The sequence below is a fragment of the Sylvia atricapilla genome, chromosome 8 (genome assembly GCF_009819655.1).
Source record: "Sylvia atricapilla isolate bSylAtr1 chromosome 8, bSylAtr1.pri, whole genome shotgun sequence".
In the NCBI taxonomy this organism is placed as follows: domain Eukaryota; kingdom Metazoa; phylum Chordata; class Aves; order Passeriformes; family Sylviidae; genus Sylvia; species Sylvia atricapilla.
In genome coordinates, this window is record NC_089147.1 from 31802356 (window position 1) to 31824697 (window position 22342).

A 22342-nucleotide genomic window follows, 5' to 3' on the forward strand; every position below is an offset into this window, starting at 1 on the left:
CAAAACAAACAGCTAATGCAGAGTTATCAGCTATTAAGAGCACTGGAGTCCAAACAAGCCCCAGATCTTACCCAAAAGCCTGAGCTTCTCTCTCCTGCTCTGCTCCTCAGGGTGAGTTAGGAAAAGGTCCATTTGTTCCCTTGCAGATTTTAGGATTTGAAGGCACTATCCAGCATTTCACCCTTCAGGAGGTGCCCTGTGCTGGGGGTTTGTTCCTGTTCCAGGAGCTTTGGCACTAAAGGCCTTCAGGGAGGAGCCTCCACCTTGCCTTGGCACCAAGAATTTCACTTGGGTTGCCAAAGCAGCTTTGCTGAAGGATGTTTGCTTCAGGCTGCTGGTTGAGGGATTAAATAACCATCCTGAGAGTTCTGCTTCCTACCTCTGCTTCTTAGATGGGAACCTGGGAGCTGACAACAATCCATAACCCCTGGGAGCGGAGGAGTGCCAGGAATGGGTTTGACTGCTGTCTCTTGATGATGCTTGTGTTGGTATCCCTGAAGGCTTTGTGCTTCTCAGCTGCCAGTCTGGAACCTCTGGAAGCGTGGCCAGGCCACTGGAGATGAGTTATGGAGATTCTTCAATGTAAGGAGGACATGGAACTGTTGGAGCAACTCCTGGAATGGCTGAGGGGACTGGAGCAGCTTCTCTCTGGATCCAGGCTGGGAGAGTTGGGAATGTTCAGCCTGGACAAGAGAGGGTTGTGTGCAGACCTCACAGCTCCCTCCAGGGCCTGAAGGGACACAGGGAAGCTGGAGAGGGACCCTGCATCAGGAACTGGAGGGACAGGACACAGGGAATAGGTTCAGACTGCCAGAGGGGAAATTCAGGTTCCATAGACAAACTCCCTGAGGATGGAGACAAAGCAGCTGTGGCTGCCCCTGGATCCCTGGCAGTGCCCAAGGCCAGGCTGGACAAAGCTTGGAGCAGTGGAAGATGTTTGGGACAGCCCAAAGGGGGTGGAAAGAGGTGATTTTGAGGTGCCTCCATCCCAAACCACTCTGGGATTCTATTCCAGAGCAGAGCTGAGTGTGTTTTAGTCTTGCCTCCTCTTTGAACTACATGAGGGCTTAAAACAGAGTTAGAAGCTCTACAAAGGTGAGCTTTGAGCAAAAATCTTCCCCAGCTCTGCTGGGAACTCGCAGCCTTTGCTTTTTGTGCCACTTGGAGTGGACACCCCCTTTGGAAAGGGAGGTATGTCTGGGGACTGCTTAAAACAACAAAAAAATCTGTCTAACGCTTCTTGTTGTGTATTTGTATCCTGCTGGACAGTTTCTGGAAAGCTGGAGCAGGCACAATCCTTGGCTGTGTTTTCCCTTTTTAAGGAAGGATTGGTTTTTTTTTTTTTTTTTTTCTTTTTCCATGGCCACATTTCGTAGAAGTAAACACTTTTAAACATTTCACGGTGTGGATTTTAAACAGAGGATTCTTGTAGGGATTGGCTGGATTCTTGTATCCCTCGTCAGATTCAGGGGCAGAGGCTGCACGGTTTTTTTTCCAGACTTCTTATCTCTGAAATCAGCTTAATTCCTTGGGCAGGGATATGGAAAGTCCTCAAAGATAGTGCTTTTGGGCATGAGTTTCTACAAATAATTTGGATTTTTATAGCAGTGATGACCCAGCCCAGAAAGGTGCCACTGGTTGTAGTAGCTTTGAGCAGGGCTTATTGTGTGAGTAAATAAAGAGTTCTCATCTTCCAGCATTTTTACTGCTGTAAACCTGAACTCCCTCTGTCTGCTTGGTCAAGTTCCTGTGGATGTTTCCCTCCTAAATATGGAGATTTAGGTTATCAGTAGTATTTGTTAATTCCTAATGGAGGAAACTCCTGAAAAAATACTCCTTCCTCCTTTCAATATTGGCACATTGAAAAGTTTTGCTCAAAGTTTCGAGATGGAAACAGCTAAACAAATTGTCTTGCTTATTTTTGTCACTCCAAAGTGTGCTTTTTCCTCCCCTTTTTTTGCAGGCATCTGCCAGCCTGTCCAACCAGTTCATTGCTTTTCATTTTCCTTACTGGCAGTTTCAAACGGTTTTGCTGCAAAGCTGTGGCGGTGAACACCCTAAAATTCAGAATTGTGTTACTAATCTTTAAAATGAGCTCTTAATTCTATTTTCCCTGATCCACCCCTGTTGAATCAAAACCTGCTTCATCTGTTTAATTAAACCTCTGTTTAACCTTGCCAGCAGCAGATTCCCTGGGGAATGATTCCTGGGTTGCTCCCCTTGACCCTCAGGTTCCTGCAGGCTCCATTGCAAACTGCAGCAGTACAGTGGTGGGAGGGCTTTGGTTGCTGGGAGCATCCCTGGGGGGCTCTGGCAGAAGTTTTTCCACCTGCTCCTAAATTCCTTCAAGGCAGCAAGTGGCTTTTCCACCTTGAAACGGGCCCTTTCGGGATGAAGAATAACTTTGTGTTCTAATATTTATTGTACAAAGAAGGTACAGACTCAGCGTGGGGAACATGGATTTCATTGCTATGAGGGAAGAGCCTGGGATGAGCATTTCTCGTGTTCACAGAAAAATGGGAGTTCCTGTTGGGATACCAGCAGACTGCTGTGGAGTTCAGTGTTTTCCTGTGCGCATTGCAAAGCACTGTGGATTCACTTGGGCTGCAAAGTGTCCAAGGGTTGGGCTTTTAGGGACCTTAAATGAAGGGACCCTGAAGCTCATCCTGTTCCAAGCCTCTGCAGGGACACCTTCCACTATGCCTGGGTGTTCCAAGCCCCATCCAGCCTGGCCTTGGACACTGCCAGGGATCCAGGGGCAGCCACAGCTGCTCTGGGAATTCCATTCCAGCCCCTCCTCACTCTCCTAGAGAACAATTCCTGCCCAGTATCCCATCCAGCCCTGCCCTCTGGCACTGGGAAGCCATTCCCTGTGTCCTGTCTCTCCATCCCTTGTCCCCAGTCCTTCTCCAGCTCTCCTGGAGCCCCTTTAGGCCCTGGCAGGGGCTCTGAGGTCACCCCAAAGCTTCTCCTCTCCAGGCTGAGCAGCCCCAGCTGTCCCAGCCTTTCCTCCCAGCAGAGCTGCTCCATCCCTCTGCTCATCCTGGAGCCTCCCCAGCCTCTCTCCAGCAGCTCCAGGTCCCTCCTGTGCTGGACCCCAGGGCTGGGGCAGCTCTGCAGGTGGGCTCTCACCTGAGCCCAGGAGCAGAGACCCCCCTCTCTCAAGCTCCCCACACTCCTGGGGATGCATTTCAGGGGTTTTATTTCCCATCTGCTACAAACCAGTGTTTTTATTTATTCCCTGCCCTTGTGCCAGTGGGTGTTTATAGCAGGGTTTAAAATTCAGCATTTTACGGCCACTGCAAACCTTTACCATGAGTCTTTCCACAGCTCAACACAGCTTCTGTTCAGGGGCCCTTTTTGCTGGGCCAAAGAACTCAATTTCTTTGGCTTGTTGGGGTTGCTGGTGGGTGGCTCTGGCGGGGCTGGGGGTGCTCTGCTTCCCCAGCCCAGCACTGGGAGGTGTGTGCATGGACACCCCTCTGTGTGCTTTGCCCCTGAGAGGCAGCAGAAGCAGGGTTTTATGCATTAAGTGTATTTGTAGGTGACCTGTTAAGGTTCTTTTTGCATGACTTCTGCAAATTCGAATGCAATTAGCCTCTTCCTCCTGTTGCCTTATTAATTACCATGATGAGCCTAAACTGATTTGAGACAGGATGTATCACAGAGGATTGTGCCCTCTTTTTAAACTCTTCATCAAGTTCTCCAGCACATTTGGCCATTAATCTTTCAGGAAAACGGGGATGGCTTGGTGCCAGGCTGTTTGCTCTGGAGAGGAAGGATGGCAATAACTGCTTTCTACTCTGAGTGACCCTCTGAAGGTACAGACATTCACTCCAGTGCTAAGGAAATATTCATGGAAATCCTCCTCCTTCAGACAAGCTCATTTGGAAGCAGTCCTGCCGCCTTACAAATGTTGTAGGTTATTTTGTTTGTGCCTTGTTCCCATTAGAAACCTAAACCAGAAAGTAGAGCAGAAATACTGTTGGAAAATAAGAGGTAATGCAGCAGTTGTGTCTTGTTTAAAGCACTCCCTGTGGCAGGAGCGGGATTTTTAACCATTTAAAATACTTTTTATTCTTTATTACTGGGTCGATTCCTGCATTCACATGTGTGGGATAGCTGCTGTTTTGAAATAATGACGATGATGAAGGAATGACGTGGTTTGGAGAAGCATTTGTTAAGGAATAATTGGGAACTAGGAGTTAATTCATGTGCTCTGAGGTTGTTCCTGGGCTGGTGACAAGGTGGGGGAGATTGGGCACAGGTTGGGCTTGGTGGTCTGGGAGGGCTTTTCCCACCTAGGAAAAGAATAAGAACACATAAGAATAAGTACATAAGAATAAACACAATAGAAGGAAGCCTATTTATCTGAAATGGCACCTGTGAATTACAGGGGAAGAAATAATAATAATAATAATAAAAAGAATAATAATAAAAAAAATGTGGAAGTTGCTGAAGGCCTGGCATTCAGGAGTGTGTGGGACTGGCAAGCCACAGTGCATGAATAATTTTTCTGAATTATTAAGAGTGACGAATATTGTCTTGCAGGGAACAATAGAGGCGCTCTGCTTGTCGCTCTGACGTATTTTTAGTACCAACTCATTTTCCAGTATGTCAAACTCTGCTTTTTTTTTTTTTTTCTTACTTGATCCTAAAAGATGGATGGAATATTTCCTGCTGGAAGGGTTTGGAGCTCCCAAACTATGAAGGGTGGTTTAGTCTGTGGTGGGAGGGGTGGAAGGATTTTTAAGGTTTTTTTTCCAACCCAGAGCAGTCTGGGATTCTATGAAATACTCTCATAAATAAGCAGCTGGCTTGAAGGTGGTTTTGCTCCTCCAGCCAGCACTGTTTAAGGGCAGCTGGAGGTGCTTTCTCACAGGCTTTGTAGTCAAAGTCTCATCTTAACCAATTATCCCGACTAATAAAGCCTATTTTGCTCACATTCAAGCATGACTGAGTTATTATCCAGCCCTTTTCCTGTGGGTATTTGATTTTAGGGTGCTCAGCTGTGGCAGAGATGAAGCCATGTTTCATTGATGTCGCAGCCAACGTGTTTTCCTTCATGATGATGTATTTTTAGGGGGGATTAAAAGGGTTTGGATGACTCAGGGGCCCCTGAGCTTGCTCTGATATTCCCGTGTGAGGACAGAGACTGAACCAGGTGGTTTAGATGTTCTCTTACACATCTGATACTACATAATATTATTATTAATAATATAATGTTGATAATATTATTAAGCTCTTGAATTCCTTACATTTGTTCATGTTGGGTTTGTTTTGTGGCTTCACCCCCAACTAGAATCATAAAGGTTGAAAAAGACCTTTAAGCTCATTGAGCCCAGTTGAGTTTTCCTGTTCCTTTGCTGGCGTTTGGACCAAATTTCTCCTCAGCTCCTCAAATCCTTTCCTGTGTTTGATTCCAACAAGGAGAGCATTGTTTTGTGCTGAGGATCTCTACAACCAGAGGGAAGTTTGACTTGGGCCAGGAATTCCCCAGTCTTTTTAGGTATTTTTGCGGCAACTCCACTTGAAAGCCTGACTTTATCAAGGAGAAACGAAATAGATTTGGAGCCTTGGAATGAAATAAATGCCTGGGACAGGAATGCAGGATGACGTGATCAACACAAAGGCTTTCTTGGGTGGGCAGTTGGGCAACACTAATAATGAGCATGAATGTTATCAGGATTTGGGGTGGCTGAGACCAGCAGAGCAGTCAGGAGCTGAGTCAAGGCAGAGCAGGGAAAGCACTGGCTGGCTTGGCACAGGAGGTGGGGTGAGGAAATGGGGTGATGCAGCCTTACAGCTCCCCAGCTTTGCTGAAAGGCAGATATCCCCCAGGGGCAGGTTTTCCTGGGAGTCTTTATTTGCACACAGGAGGGGCTGGGCTGGCAGTCAGGGATTGCTGTGAAGGCAGATCCTGACTCTCAGGAGTGGTTTTTGGGCAGCCTGGTCCTGTCCCCTCCTGCCGTTCAGCAGGGACACTTCTGGTGGCCTCTGGTGTCCAGTGGAATGAGCTGCATTGAAATAACTTCAAAACTATCAAAGGAATAAAAAGAATCTTAGACATCACTGAGCTGGCTCTAACCCCTGTGCAAGGAACGTGGTGTCCCCAGGGCTGGGCTGGTTTGAGTCTCCTCAAGGCTCAAAAAGAGATAGTTTGGTTCCTTTTCAAGAAGACGTGACCCATTAAAGTGTTCTTCTTTGAAAACCTAATTTCATGTTCATCTTTCCGACAGCTAAACCCCTCCTGTCTGCTCAGGCTCTGCAGGGAACTGTGAACAGTTCAGCCCCAGGGTGAAGGGCTGAGGAGCTGCTCTCCAGCCTGGAGGTGTTTTAGGAGCTTTACTTTTGGTCTAGATCAGGATTTAAAGTTCTCAGTTGTCCACCTGCACAAGCGGCTGCAGGGATTTTGTGCCAAATGCCTCCTGTAGTGATTATGTTATAAATCCTCAGAGAATCCCTGCAGTGTCACCCTTTGGTGTGCTCCAGTTTGTATAATTAATAGAAAATATAATAAACCAAGTAATAAATCCGTTGCTTTTCTTGTTTGTGCTTGCTTTCAGTTTTGTGTATGGAGGATATTCCAAGTAGCTCTGTTATTGTAGATGTGAAACTTGTAGCTAAAAGAGGATTTTGCAACTCCACAAAATCTATTTTTATTTCAGTGCTGGACGTATCTCAAGCTTATTTACAAAAAAAAAAAAAAAAAAAACCAAAACAATTGCAAGTTCACATCTCTGTAATTTTTTTGACTTCTCTGCACATTTTTAGGGAAAACACTGTTTTTTAATTTTCTTTTTAAATTTGTTTGTGCCCCAGGTCCAAGGAGCTAATAAAGGAAGCGATCCTTGACAATGACTTCATGAAGAACCTGGAGTTGTCCCAGATCCAGGAGATTGTGGATTGTATGTACCCCGTGGAGTATGGGAAGGACAGCTGCATCATCAAGGAGGGAGATGTGGGTTCCCTGGTCTATGTCATGGAAGGTAGGGTTCGGAAAGATCTTATTTATTCCTTTTTTTCCAACACTTCAAGACAAAAACTTTTGTGGGAAAAATGGTTTCGAGAGAAAGAAGTTGTCTAAATATGGTTGCTTAAAAATTGTGTGGACTGCTTTTGCCTGGCAAATTCTGCCTGGATTTGTGTGCCTGCCTGGGTAAAAAAGGAGGTGAAAGCTGTTAACCCTGCACTGGAATAAACCTTCCCTAAGCAGAGTTCCTGCCCTTGGAGGCGATGGTTTGCTGGCTAAATGAGGATTTGACCAGAAGGAATGGTGGTGTGGGGATGGGAAGTGGCTGTGGAACAAGGAGAATGTGGTCACAGCCTCATCCCAGGTGTAAATGCTGGTGCAGCACGTGGGGCTTTCCTCAGGAGCTGTGCCTGGGAGGGTGGGAAATGGTGCATCCTGGGCACGGAGGAAATGCAGCAGCTGTGCTTTGTCACAGGGTGTGCTGGGCTTTCTCAGGGAACACCAGAGCAGGGCGTGCTCAGCTTTGTAAAAATCTTCCAACAGATGTTGCCAATGCTCTGCCTTTCCAAAAATCCCAGCTCCTTGTGTTTGGTGTCGTCTTCTTTCCAGGTTCTCTCACTCTCCACATGTCGAAATAAGCATATTTTGTGTGTATTTGTGCTTTTTATTCTTAAGAAAGTGCATGTCAGCTGTCAGAGTTACTGAGCTGGATCAAACCTTGTGTGCAATCCAGCATCCCTCTCCTCAGAGTGGCTGATCTGAGTTCTGAGGGAAATATCCTTGAATTCTTTCCTGGTGTGATTTAGTACCACACTGGACAAATGCTTATCAAATTCTTCCTACTACTCACCAGAACTATATGGTGGACTCCAACATTTTGGCCAGATAACACCTAAGGGGAGTGAGGTTTTTCACTTGCCCATCTATATTTTAATATCTTAAATTGTTCTTTTAAACAAAAATCTTTCCAAGGCAGCAAGCCATCCTTTAAACAAGCTTTCCTGCCAAATTCCTCATGCTGTACAGTTGCAAGTACTCCTCACTGCTTTCCCAAAACAACTTGAAGCTTCTATCCTTTTAAGGTTAAGTCCTTTCTCAAGGCACAGGTTTTATTCCTCTGGTTTTTTCATAGTTTTGAATTTTGCACGTTGAAATGGTTTTTCTGTGAATAATGTGTTTCCATGCAGTGCTGGGGGTGGAAAGATTGAAGGTTTTCAGTCCTCTGGATAACAGAGACTACTTTGCAGTGCAGAATCTGTTCTGCTGATGATAAAAAACTACTTTAACATAATCCTTGAATAGTATTTGCTTCCAAGGGGAAAGGTTGAGGATTTGCACTGTGCAGTTCTGTGCTCGCTTCCCAAATTTCCCCACTCCAGAGGTTTGCTCATGGGGTTTTTGCTGCCTGGCTGCTTTTGGGCTGTTGTGTTCCATGCTGTCCCTTGAAAAAAAACCCTGAGAACAGGACGTGTTGGAATCAGGGTGCATTTATCTCCTGCTCAGCCTCTTCCCACTCCCTGGAGAGGATTTTGTGGAGGATTTAGGGGCAGAACTGTTTCCAGCATGGTTTGGGGTACTGAGCAGGGCTTGCTACTCAGATAACCCTTTACTTCGGATGGATTTTATCGTATTTATGTGATAAAATGATATTAATTATCAGATATTATTTCTCAGATGGCTGTGTGGTAGATGAGTGTGCAACAAATGTGTGTCAAAACAAAATATTGTGGTTTTTTGGGCACTTGAGGTTTTCCATGTTCTCCTGGTGTGTGTGTGAGGGCACGACTTGCCTCTTTCCTTGTCTGTGTAACTTAATTTAAGATTATTTAGATAGCTCCCTAAATATGCATAATGCTTTGCAAACCCAATTACGGAGAGTTTATTGTCTATGTTTAGACATAATGCAATGAGTGATGATGAAGTCATGGAAATGGGAGAGGACATTATCAAATAGGTTGGGCTATGGTTATGAGAACTCATTTTGGTTTATAATTCTGTGTCCTCTCAATTATTAACACAATAAACCCAAATAAAAACTCTGTCCTTTGCAAAACTCTACTGGAGAGACCCATCTTTGAGTATTACTGAGAGGTGTTTTTCTCAAAAATCAAATAAATGCTGTCTTCCTTCCATTAATTCCTTTTGCCTTCCTTACTTGGGCTCTTGCTTTTCTTTGAGATGGTAGTGAGAAAAACCAGAGCTTTGAGTCAGGAGCTGAAATTGAAATTTCTCAGCAAGCAGAAGCCTGAATTTAGAGCTTCTTTGCTTTTAATAAGTCTAATAAGCTTTTAAAAAAATTTTTTGTGTGTGTTCTGGGGTGATTTCAGCCACGGTCTGTGTCTCGCTGGCCAAATTCCCACCTCTGGGGATATGAGGGCCCTCGGTTCAGGCTTTCAGGTGCTGACCCCACTACATCCTGTTCTTTAAAACATTTTATTTCTCTGGCTTCACCCTGGCTGCGCTGTTCCTTCAGCCCTCTGGGAACACCTCTTGATCCCCTTGTGTTCAAAAAGTAGCAAGAGACCCCGTCAACTTCTCCTTATGAACTGAAATGGGTCAAAAAGTGCCCTAAACCTTGAGCAACACCACAACATTTTCCTTACAGCTGTGCTTTGAAGGTGGGAATGAATGTGTTTGTGATGTGACAAGTATCCATCAGGGGCTGAAATTGTTGGCAGCGTTAAACATCCCTGCTGTGCCCACCTCCAGCAGGAATATTCCTGCAGGCTGAGGGACTGAGAATGAAAAAGGGATGATTGATTAAACTACTCCACACTGGAACTCTCGTCTCTGTAGGGAAAACGGTTGTGAGAGGAAAAGAAACTTATTTATTGGATATATTCCCTTTCCTGGGAGAAAGTTTGCTGCTATGAGAGGGGTTCAACAGATTATTTGTCTTCAAACTGAGGGTTTTTAGAGCCAAAAAAAAGTTATTGTTAATGAATAATAAATAACTCCACTATCTCCATTTTTGTTTTGTCCACCACCTCCGACCCCAAATGTTTCCTCTGGCTGAGCCACTCAGCTGCACACTGTCAGGGTGCATTAGGGCAGGAAGATCCTGTGGAGAAAATCAGAGGATAAGGTCCAGGTTTGAGGCTCTCCTGTGAATAAACAGATATTCTCTTTTGTTTTCCCCCCCGAAACTCTAGTAATAAAGAGTAAGTAGTAATAAAGGTGTAAAGTAGTAGTACAGTTTACACCTTTAGTAATAAAGGTGTAAAGAGTCCTCCCTTGAGGGTTGGTGCCATTCTCATGAGGCATGGAAGAAATAATTGAGTGGCACAGGGGAAGGGGGAATTCCTTGGATTCGCTCTTTAGTGGCCCATGGGTTTGTATTGGCAAAGGGTGCTGCAAATGGATTCTGAAGCTGCAGCTCTGCACGTGCCTGGAGAACCTGAGGGAAGAAAAATCCCTGTGTGCTCTGCTTCTGCAGACATGGAAAGGGAAGAAGCAGCTTTTTAAGAACCAGCCCACACTTCCCCCAGCCTCTGTTTTAGTAGCTTTCCCTCTCTTCTTAAATTTCCTTTTATTTCTGTCTTCAGTTGTGGGGATTTCCCTTTTATTTTTAAAGGTGACTTTGTCTCTTGCCTCCTTCTTGGTAGCTCCTCCAAAGGAAGGATGTAACTCTGATTTCCCATGGGAATGTGGGGTTCTGGGAAGCAGTGTATTCCTGAAAGCTGTGGGATCTGCCTGGACATGGAGTGGGGTGTTGATAAGGGAAGCCAAACAAAGTCTGTGTGGCCATTTGAACTGCACAGACAAATGGGAGGCCATGGCAGCCCTTCCATGGGGCCTCAGAGGGGTGAAATGCTGCTCTGGGGGTTGAATCCAAAGCAAAGCAGGCACGTGGATGCTGTCTGTGTTCCCCCAGGCATCATCACCTCACTGCCTGCACAGCCTCTGCCCCAAGGATTCATCCTCAGTGTGTTGGCACTGACACATCTCCCTTTTTCCCTCCTGTTGGCTTTCCCCCCAGGGTCACTGCAGTCATCCCCAGTGCTGTGTTCAGGCTTTGTGTCACCTCCCTCTGACCCTTCTTTCCTCCCTTTCTGTGGATCTGATTTAACAGGACTAATTCCCTTGTAAGGTCTCCTGAGTCACATCCTCCTCTCAAGGGAAAGGGCTTGGTGGGACTGATACTTTAAAGTGAAAAAGTTGTGGAGAATGGAGACCTGTTTTGGATTTTAGGAGCATAAATGATCCAAGGGATGAATCAGCCCTTCTGGGAGGAAGGACTGGGAGAGCTGGGGGTGTTCACCTGGAGAGGAGAAGGCTCCAGGGAGAGCTCAGAGCCCTGCCAGGGCCTAAAGGGGCTCCAGGAGAGCTGGAGAGGGACTGGGGACAAGGGCTGGAGGGACAGGACACAGGGAATGGCTTCCCAGTGCCAGAGGGCAGGGCTGGATGGGAGATTGGGCAGGAATTGTTCCCTGGCAGGGTGGGCAGGCCCTGGCACAGGTTTGGCTGAACTGCGTGTGCTGGGGTGTTCTGGGTCACTGTCATGCTCTGGGATCACACCTGGAGAGATGGAGCTGAGCCCCTGCAGGTGGGGTTTTCCTGGCTGCACTGTGTGGTTTGTCCTGTGTGCCCAAATACTCTCCTTGCTGGGCTTCCTCCAGGAAATTCCTTCCTTCCTGGTGCAGGACCAGGCAGTTTGGAGTGCTTTTCCCAAGGATCTTCCTGATAACTTTGCTAACTCCCACCTGTCTGCATCTCCCAGGGGCACTGTGGAAGGTGAAAACAACAGCATCCATTGCAGTCAGGGCTTTTCCAACACAACTGAGGACATTGTGCTTCCAGGACCTGTTCTGCCTTGTTTTGGGCCCTACCTGAGCCTCTGAACCTCCTGGAGGGGTCTGGATGGGCTGTCCAAGCAAATATCTGAGGCAGCATCCCACTGCACAGGTGCTGGCTCTGGAGGCTGGGGAGCATTCACTCAGTGCCCAGAGGAGCTCCGTGTGGAAAGGAATCCTTTGGAAATCGTGGCAATGTGGGAATTTGTGCTCAGCCTGCCAACAAATCGCAGTCCTCTAAGGAGCCTGCCTTTCCCAGGGCTTTCCATGGGGTTTGGGAAAATGTCCTGTGGCAGCAGTTTCCTCTTTGCTCTCCTGTTTCATGTGCTTTTGTGCTATTCATTTTTGTGTCCTTCATCCTGGTATTGCAGGGTTGGGCAGGAGTCAGATCAGGGTGGGTTTTTTTTCCCCTCTGCTCCTCTCTGGAATCCTGCAGGATTCATGAGTTTCCTGTCTCTTGGAGAAATCAGGTTGTCCTGCCAAACCCGGGGCGATGGAATGCAAATCTTCCACTGTTATCAGCTCGTTATTTTAATTTTACGGTGTCTTAATAATGAACTCTTCCAAGAGTATTATTTACCCGTATTAGTGATGGGGAACTAAACATTTCTTGTACTTACTTCATGAAATGGAGTTCACGAGATGGAATGGGCTATGAAAGGATGATGGGGCTCGTGACAGATGTGATTTGATACTCTGAATGCCGCAGTTATTTTTAAAGCTGCAGGACTAAGCCTTAGCACTTAAAATGCAATAAGAAATAATGGTAAAGTCACCCCTTTTCAGCACGGAACAACTTAACCTTTGGTTAACTCCGCCAGTGTTTGGTGGGAAGGAGAAGAAAATGAAATCCAAGCTGGGACTGATGACTTCAGAGTTCCCAAATTCGTGAAGATGTTGCCAGACCGGCAGAGGAGAGGAGGGACTGGAGGGTATTTGATGATTTATACAGATATAAATCCCCCAAACAGCTAAGTCTCTGCTACCAGCACAAATTCCTGTTGGAATTGGATGAGAGGAGCCTGCTGGCAGGTTCTTCTACAGGGCTGTAGAAGTTTGAGTGTTGAGCTGACCTGAGAATTCCTTTCATTTTCCCAATGAATGCCTGGCTTTCTTTGGGATCTGCTCCTCTTCACAGTGATTTACTCCCCTTTCTATTCCTCTAATCATTACCTGAGCCTCCCTGAGTCTTTCTGCAGTGGTACTGACACAAAACTGGGGCAGCCTTGGCAAAAGCTGAAAGAATTCATTGCCGGGGAGGAGTGCTCAGAGTTTATCAAACAGATAAATTATTCTGTAAATGCTTTCCTACAACCTGGTTCATCCCCAGGCAGCCAGATATCCATCTTCCCCTCTCCAGGGAGAACAGTGGATAGGTGTAACCTCTTCCAAAACACTTCCTACTGGATGACAAATGTAATTATAGTGTTTTTTTCCCCCTGCATAAGATCATAGCTGATGTGCCATTGATTTTTGTAGTGCTCAGCAGTTATGCGAAGGCTGCTTTGTGGTGAAGGGGGTTTTATTTACCAAAGGAATTGGGGAGATAAAGCCTCATTCATTTTATTAATAATAGCAGCTGGAAAGGGAGGCACCAACGTCTTTCTTGTCCCCCCACGCTGTTCCATGACTCCCTTTTGTTGTGGCTCCCACCAGTGAGATGCGAAACAAAAGGACTTTTCAGCCCAGCAGTGAACATGGAGGAGCCTGGGTTCTGACCTCTGCCTCTGCCCCCTCAGCTCCAGGGCTCTGGAACTCAGGCTGTGCGTGCAGATAGAAAAATTCCAGTGTTAGAACCCAAACTATCATTAAAGGACCAGTGAAGGGAAGAGGCCCTTTGCGTGGGCTCCACTGGCTTTGGCTTCCTTGTTTGCTTGGAAGACTCATCTACAAAAATAATCAGACCATGGGAGCCCTGTGCCCTTTGTTTCTGCTCCTGCTTCTGGGGAGGGAGCTCAAAACCACCCGTTTTGGGAAGGGGAAGGAGAGAGAGGCTGGGTCAGAATTGCACAAATACAGAATAGCCTGAGCTGGAAGGGTTCAGCTCTGGGTTCATCTGCAGCGTTTCCTGTAGGAGCTCACCCCAAAGAGCTGCTGAGTAGTGACCTCATCACTGTTATTCCAGGATGAAATGGGGGAAACCATTCCTCTGGGTCCCAGGGAACTTTTCCATGTTTCTTAAACACTTCACCTTGGGTGATCATCTCTTCACCCCAGGGAAAGCTCATGAGAACATTTCCTGCATTTTCTTCTCCACTGACGTTTCTTCTCCTTTTTTTTTTGGTGGGAAAAACCTCCCATGGATTTCTGTGGCCAAGGCTTTGTGCAGCCTAGAAGTTTGACAGAGACAGGTCTGAGAAGAAATCCAAACTAAAGGATAAAACTGGGAGGGGGCAGGGAGATGTTTGCATTGCATAATTTGGCAAAGGTTTCTGATTTTTTTTCTGTGCTTTGATGTGTGGGGTCCTGATCTGCAGCTTCTCTGCAGCCCTGGCAGATGGGTTTGGGGGAAAAATGAGAATTCCGCTCTTAGGAAACAAATCAAAATGTCAGATCAATGTTTGCACTGTATTTATCTAAAATAATGGAAATTACAGTGTATCCCAGCAGCTGCTGCTCCTCGCACATCCAGACACAGATGATAATTAAATGCAATCAGAACACGTTGGATTTAAGATGGAAAAACTAATAAAAATAAGATGTTTGCCATCCTTGTGCTAAATATTTTCATAACCTCTCGGTTCTGACTGCAAAAGCTATTTTGTGGAGCCACCAGAACATGAAATAACAGTGGGTGAGCTTTCTCATATTCTAAATAGCAGCAGCAGCTGGGATTGGAGATGCTGCAGATCTGGAAAAGCAATAATCTTGGGGTAGTTCTGCAGCCCCATCCTTCCAGTGGAGCCCCACAAGGGACTCTTTATCACTGCTGAAACTCTGTGAACTCTTATCTTGGAGTAGGAGGTAACCTGAAGTCATTTTCTGCTTGGATTATGGCTTTTTTAAAAAATTATTTTTACTCGTAGTGATGTGTAACTTCACAGGCTTCCTAAAGTTAATTGGATTTTTTGTTTCTTCTTTTTCTCCTGCTCCCAGCTCTTTCCTCTCATTACTTTTTTGGGGAGATGGAAAGGTCCAGGAGCTTTTATAACAGTCTTTGTTTATAACTATGTGAAATCAGACTTAAATAAGATTTTTTTCAGCCCAAAACCCTGTGTTCTTTTGCGCAGTTCTCTTGTGACAGTTATTCCCCTCAGATATGGGAAGTCCAGTTGTAATGTGGGTTAAAGGTGTGCAGTGGGGCGTGAGGAACTGGCTGTGGCAAAGCCCTGCTGCCTTCAGGATCATGGGACAAGTCAGGGTGGAAGAGACATCTGGTGCTACATCCCTGCTCCAGCAGGGTCATCCCAGAGCACCTGGCACAGGATTGTGTCCATCGAGGATGGTGAGGAACTCAGGAATTTACTGCAGGTGTCCCTGCAAAGAATATTCCTAAGGATTATGGAACCATTTGTGCCTCGAAACCTGTAACCCACGACAGGGGGTGGAACGAGATGAGCTTTAAAAATCCTCCCAGCCTGAAGTTTAAGATTTATTTGGCAGAAGGAAGATGGAAAACTGACATCAGCCCTGAAATTGAAGTTTTCCAGTGATCCCTGGAGGTTTGTAGTAACCCATGGGGCAAAAAATTCCACAGTGGCTGAGGAAAATCCCCAAGTGTCAGGTCCCCAGGATAGAATTTTTTTTAGAGCTAACAGGTCAATGTGCCCGGGGATGAGAACCAGCTCCAGAGATCTCCATTTAACACTGCGCTCCTGTGTTCAAATTTGGACTGAATAAACCCATGGAAGATCGTTTTTTTTAAAACAAAGAGTATTTTTGTTCCTGGTTAGTACAAGATAAGAGAAGGAGATGTCCTTGGGAATGTTCATCTGGAGGGAATGAGTGGACCTGCTGGATGATGAATGAAAAGAAAGGAAGTTTATTTTCTGCTTTCCACCAGCAGCCTCAGCTTATTATCATTTGTCAGCTCTCTCCAGGACGTTGTTTTCCTTCTTGGAAAAACCAGGCCTTTTTCACAGACCTCACTTGGCTGACCATATTTAACACATTTAAGACTGCAGAACTTTCTTTGCTCATCATTGCTGCTGGGAGGATCATTTATTTCCTGCTCTTGTGCTCTGTCGACTGGAACAAAAAACATTCGGGTTTCCTCAGGAGCTTTGGGTGGTGGTTGGCAAGACCAAGGGGCTGAGAAGTCCCAACGGCTTCTTGTGCGGCTTTGCCCTTTAAATTTTAATGGGAATCTCAGTTTTCTGTTTTGTTTTGGCAAAATAAATCCGAGATCCCACAATGGTTTGGACTGCGAGTGACCATAAAAGAACGTCTCTGCCATGGGCAGGAACACCTTCTGCTATCCCAGGTTGCTCCAACCTGCCCTCGAACATTCCCAGGAAAGCCTCTGATTTAGCTGACAAAAACCCCCAAACAAACCGGAGCCTAGAGCTCTTTATTTCTCTTCCTGTCCCCCAGTTTTGCTTCCCAGTTCCGCAGCTGGGTGATTTCCATGTGTTAGCATTCCGAGCCAGGTCCTTGGGTGACACAAAGCAGCACAGCCCCATCTGTCACTGAGCTGCTGTCTCCATGCTCTGTTTAATGTTGTTATTTACCAGAGGAGGATGAGCTGTAAGTGAAACCTTTCCTTCGTGCTCTGGCCTCAAACAAGGCAGCTGAAAAAAGAGAATGAGAGCTGGGGCCAAAGCAGAACATAAAATCTCACAGTAAATGAAAGCTGATGGGAGGCAATGGAGTGTGGAATGGGATGTGGATGTGGGGACTTCCCCCAAGGACTATTCAGGGCTGATTGGGCCAGGGCAGGAAGGAGCATAGGAAGAGACCTCAAAGGGACATCTTCCACTGTCCCAGGCTGCTCCAAGCCCCAAAGTCCAGCCTGGCCTTGGGCACTGCCAGGGATCCAGGGGCAGCCACAGCTGCTCTGGGCACCCTGTGCCAGGGCCTGCCCACCCTGCCAGGGAACAATTCCTGCCCAATATCCCATCCAGCCCTGCCCTCTGGCACTGGGAAGCCAGTCCCTGTGTCCTGTCCCTCCATCCCTTGGAAAGAGTCTCTTTCCATGTTTCCTGTAGCTCCTTCAGGCCCTTGATGGCCACAGCTGGGTCACCCCAAAGCTTCTCCTCTCCAGGCTGAGCAGCCCCAGCTGTCCCAGCCTTTCCTCCCAGCAGAGCTGCTCCATCCCTCTGCTCATCCTGGAGCCTCCCCAGCCTCTCTCCAGCAGCTCCAGGTCCCTCCTGTGCTGGGCCTCATGGAATGGATAAATCCCCATTCCTTAGGGTTAAAAACTCCTGCTTGGCTGCTGTTCCTCCTAAGTAAGTGATGAAAAAGATCAGTTTTCTAACAGAATTTTAATTTTTCTGAACCCTACAAGTCAGAATTGGCACTCAGGAGGTGTTTCTAGAACTGTGCATTGTGCTGCAGTGCACAGCAAAAAGAGGTGCTGGAGATTTATTTCCCCGTCTGGAGATGAGTTATAAGTACTTTCACCACATTATGCAGATCAGCTGTCAGACTGTGGGATATCTGCATCAGAAATGGCTCTGATGCCAGAATAGAAATCAGGGAGTATTCACTCCACTATTACAAATTAGTGATTTTAAGAGCTCCATAAGGAGTAGATAGAATTACGGTTTTTAAAAGCCCATAATAAACAAGTTAATGCAGTGACAGTGCTGTGGGAGTGACGAGCATCAGAGTGAAAGTTTCTCAGAGTCCTGGTAGACTGGTTTGGATTGTCCTGTGTTTATTCAGGACGTTATTCCCCATAATGGGGAGCTCCTGGCACAGTCTGCCGGAGAAGTTGCAGATTCCCGATCCCTGGAAGCATCCGAGGCCTTAAAGTTCCACGTCGTGCCATGGGCAGGGACAGCTTCCACCAAAGCAGGTTGCTCTGTATTGTGGAGAAGGGGAATAGGGAATGGAAACATTCCAGGGGTGAAGGGGTTTCCACCATCTGGGAATCTAGAGTCACCAGCAGACCCAAACAGGCAACAAGTCCTAACAGCAAAAAAAAAAAAAGCTTTTTTTTTTCTTTTTTTTTCTTTTTTTTTCCCAGTGCTGAAAGGCAGGATACAAATTTGACGTAGACAATTCCTTAGGAAATGTAGAGAGTTTTACATTCCAAGTATGATTCCCTTCCTAAGGGAATGTGTAATTTTATTAATTTGACTTAGCTATTTCCTTGCATGGCATTTGTTCTGTCAGCTTTGCTACGTGCAGGACATTTGGAGTATCTCCCTGGTGGCCTGTGAGACCTTGTGCTGCTCATCCCTGGACATCCTTCCTGATCCCTAGAAAGTTCTGAAGGATGGAAAAGGCACCCTTTAAACAACCAGAAGGGCTCCCCTGAATCTTGGTGTGCACTAACAGCTACCACGTTCCTTTTGAAAGAAACCCAACATCCCTGCTCTGGTTCAGCCTAATGATTACCACAAAAACCTGGCCAGAACAGGTTGGGAGCAGCTGCAAACGGAACTGTTCAACATCACAGATTCATATCAGGCTCTAATGAGGCAAAAATTAGCTCTCCCCATGGCAGATGATTGCTGATGTGCTGGAATATTGCTGCTGCTGCTGCTGCTGCTCTCTCCAGCCTGCTTGGAATTCTAACATCATCCCCTCACACGGGCAGGACTGGGAGCTGGGAGAATGCCCTGCTTCTCCTTGTGGGGGTCAATTCTTCAGGACAACAAATCTGAGCAGAGAAAAGAGGACTGGGTTTGTTAAATGATTGAGCTTTTCCAAAATCAGGCATTGCTGCCCCTCGTGTCACAGCTCCAGTGGTCCAGTCCAGTTCCCTGAGTGCTTTAGCAGGGAATTGCACCTTCCCTCTTCCTGATGGTGAGCTGGGCACAAAGGTTTGCTGGGATGGTGCTGCCTGGAGGAATGGACACCACAGCTTCTCATCAGGGCTTTCCATCACAAAACCCCCCTGAAAATGGGTCTTTTCTAGGAGAAAACAACGCCTAAATTTATTACCTGGACAAGAAATTAAACTTTAACGATTGGTTTGTTAATGGAGGTGATTAAAGCAAAGTGTCTCAGCTTTTTCCTTGCTTGTTCCATGGTGGGGAGTTCAGGTAGAACATCTGGCTGGGAAAGTCATCCAGCAGGGAAGCTGAGTGATTTTTCCTCCAGGGCTAAAAGTCCCAGTCACAGTGAGTCTGGAGAGTTGCTGATGGAGTATTGAGAACACATCCACCCCTCAGGCCCCACACCCCCGTGGCTGACTAATGGCATGATAAAAAAAACCAAAAGGAAACAACTGGGACACAAGAGGTCTTCCTGGTAAATGGGAATATAAACACTGCTTCTGTTACGCTTTTGGACAGAAATGGTTCACTGTGTTCTTTTTTTACAGAACTTTCACCCTTCAGTGTATGATTTAGAACTCGGGATTAAAGCTTTGTCCTTTCCAGAGCTAAGGGCCACTTCCTGAAGCATAAGAAGTGCTTGCATCTTGTCTTTGCTGTGGGAAGTTTAGCTGGAGAGACTATGCCAGTTAAAAATATTGATAATGGAGCCCTTTTCAAGGGTAAGTGAATTTGAAAATCCAAATGTGCCTGGCTGGTGTCTTGCAGCAAGTTTAGGTGGCAGCACCTCCAGCTAACCATTATTACTGGGCACTTGCTGCTCTCTGGCTAAATGATCTCTCTGTGTCTTTGAAAAGATCTGTGTTTCCCCCCTGCAGCCTTTCTGAGTGACCTCCTGACCACAGTTTGCCATGCAGTCCTTGCAGTGTGGTTTGTCTTGATCTCAAGATACATCCCAAATTTCTTGATGTGATCAGGGATTGCTTTGTTAAGGACTTTCCCCGTACAATAACCCAAGCACTGCGTGTGGAAATGAAATGATTTTAGCTGACAAAATGAGGGCTTTTTTTTTTTTTTTTTTGGTGGTGTTTACCAAAGTTACACCTAATTCTTACAGGGGAAGAGCAGCCAGGTTCTGTCGTTGAGGAGCTTTAACAAAGGTCTTGCAGGAGATTTTCTTCCCAATCTTCCCTATTTTCTTCCTTCTGTCACTGTTACAAGTCACCCCCTGAGCTGTTGTTGCTAAGCTGCCCTAAGAATTTGCATTCCCAGGCAGTCTGAAACTCTCCTAATTTCAAGAATAACCTCAGCAAGAAGCAATTCCATAACCTCAAACGTGGGCTGAAAGCAGCCACTGCTGTGTCTGGTCTATTATTCGTGCCAGGGAACAAGTCCTTGGGCTGCTGTGCAATCCAGAGGGCTCCGTTTTACAGGATGTGTGGAATTCTCCCCTCCGCTCCCCTGTGCAGGTTAATAACCTCAAAAATGGTTTTGTTTGACAGCCAACACCACCAAGGCTCCCAGGGAGGGGAAGGGAATGCTGGCCTCAGGAAAAGGCAGTCTTCTTGTCTTTTAAAACGTATTGATTCCTGCATTGTGGGAACCTGGGGAATGCAGTAACAGCGTGTGGGATTTGTGTCTCAGTGAATGGGGAAAAACGATCAGCAAACAGATAAAGCCATTGAGGAAAAGCAGCACGGACAGACAAAAAGGATTTTATTGACTGCTGCAATGGAATGGCAGAGTGGTGGTGCTAATAAAGTCATTTTACCTGCTTGGGGCAAGGAAGGAAGGGCTTGGAGGAGGAGAAATTCCCTGTTAGAGGAAGCATGGGGATGGAGTCTGTGCTCCATATAGATGCCCAGCCTTGGGATGAGCTGTAAACCTGCCCAAACCATGGAGTAAAACCTGAGCAGGGTGAAAGAGGAGCACTCAGTGCTGTGAACAAGCGCCAGTATTACCTTGGCAAGCAGGTTGAGGCTGAGCCTCCAAGGCAGAGTCTGACAGGATTCAGCTGAGTGACAAAATCTGAGGGATTATTATATTTATTTTTTTTTTTGTGGATTTTCCCAGCACTCTCAACCTGGAAAAGCACAGCACATTCCTAAAGAGCTGAGTTTCACCTGCAAAGGAACAAAACAAACCCCAATTGTCCTGGCTGCGAAGAGACATTTATTTTTAGAAGCCCCCAGGTTCCACGCAGACATTAATTATGAATTAATCTGCTCAGGTGATCAGTATTCAAAGCAGCTGTTCCCAGCAGGCTGCACATCAACAATTAGTCAGTGGCTCCCTTTGTTGAATATTCCTAAGTGAATCCCTTTTGGGCAATTCCATAATCATCAGTAATCCAGGGAAAAACAATCCCACTTGTTTTAGTGTGCTTTACTGACCAAACCCAGCAGCTAAAGGTTTTATTGCACTTCCAAGTCTTATTTGCTTGGAAAGAAATCTCATTTTCTGCCCTGGACTTCCACTCCATTATCGTGGCTTCTTTGTCTGTGTGATGGAGTGTGGGCCAGCTGGTGTTTGTGGGACATCTGGGTGCTGGAACACCCCTGTGACAGCATCGTGCTTTTCTCCTTCATCCTTCCCAATCCATTCCCTTATGGCTTTGCATCTGCTGGCTCTCACCTGGCCAGTCACTGCCAAGGAGATGCAGGTTCTGGTTTTTTCACAGCACAGATGCCAACATTTGCCTCCCTTTTTTGGATACACCAATATTTCACATGACTGCTGCTCTGGGAGATGGCTCAGCACCTCATTTGTTTTGGATCCAGTCTGCCATCCCCTCCTCAGATGAATTACATTTGCCCACAGGAGTCCCTTTTCCCTCCGCACGAAAACATTTTCTGTCATTCTTGATCCTCTTCATAATTTTCAGTGGGTCAGGAAACAACCCTTTCATTTAGAGGGAGAAAATACAGGTGCAGAAAGACATTTTCTCTTCTCCCAGCTATTTGGAGGCGATACAGGAGACTGGCTTTGAAAATATTGGCAGGCTTAAAAATGCCTCCATCTTTCATGTGTAGGAAAGAAAACCCGTCTGTGACCTTTTAAGTGCCTTTGTTTACTTTTTGGAAGGCACTTCAAAGAAAAAGCAAGATTTAAGAGGAATTTGCTATTTAATGGGTTGATAAAGTATCCGATAAGGTGAGACTTCTGCTTTCCCAGCCCAAAATAAATCACAGCACACATCAGCCTTGAACCCAAAAAGCTCTAGAGAGCAGCTATGAAAAAATATGTCTTGGTGGGTGATTGTTCTGGGCCGTCTGGTGACGTCCCCAAGTCATGACTGTGTCCTTTCAAGCACGGCAGCCACGTCACTGCTGTGATTCATCCCAGAGCCTCCAATGTTTCTGGCTCACATGGGCATGGTTTGTTTTCCCGATATCAGGGTAATTTGTAGAGGTGTTTAATAGCTGATTCAGTTCTGATTTGGCAGCAATTGCAGCTTTTCAGACGTTCAGGATTGCTGGGTTTGTGTCCTTGCGGCAAAAACGCCCCAAACAAAAACCAACCCCCCAAAACTTGTGGCAGAAGTGTTTATGAGCTGTTCTATTTAAATGGATTTGTGTGTTGAATATGATCTAGCAGAAAGTCTGTGCTTTGCTTGTGTGTGATGGAGATAAAGCAGTCAGGCACTATTGGGCTGTTTATTGTGGGTTTGTTTTTCTGGGAGATGCTCA

General features: G+C 46.2%; 2 protein-coding genes across 3 annotated transcripts in view; one reads left to right on the plus strand and one right to left on the minus strand.

Annotated features, from left to right (window-relative positions):
- Positions 1–22342, minus strand: part of A1CF (APOBEC1 complementation factor) — a 503111-nt gene that overhangs the window by 102458 nt on the left and 378311 nt on the right. The gene's annotated exons all lie outside the window — the stretch shown is intronic.
- The window catches only part of PRKG1 (protein kinase cGMP-dependent 1), a 374077-nt gene that overhangs the window by 53639 nt on the left and 298096 nt on the right, over positions 1–22342 (plus strand). For both annotated transcript variants that reach the window (XM_066324329.1, XM_066324328.1), the window contains exon 2: positions 6823–6989. In XM_066324329.1, the coding sequence (XP_066180426.1) occupies positions 6823–6989 (167 nt within the window). The remainder of the gene's footprint in view (positions 1–6822; positions 6990–22342) is intronic.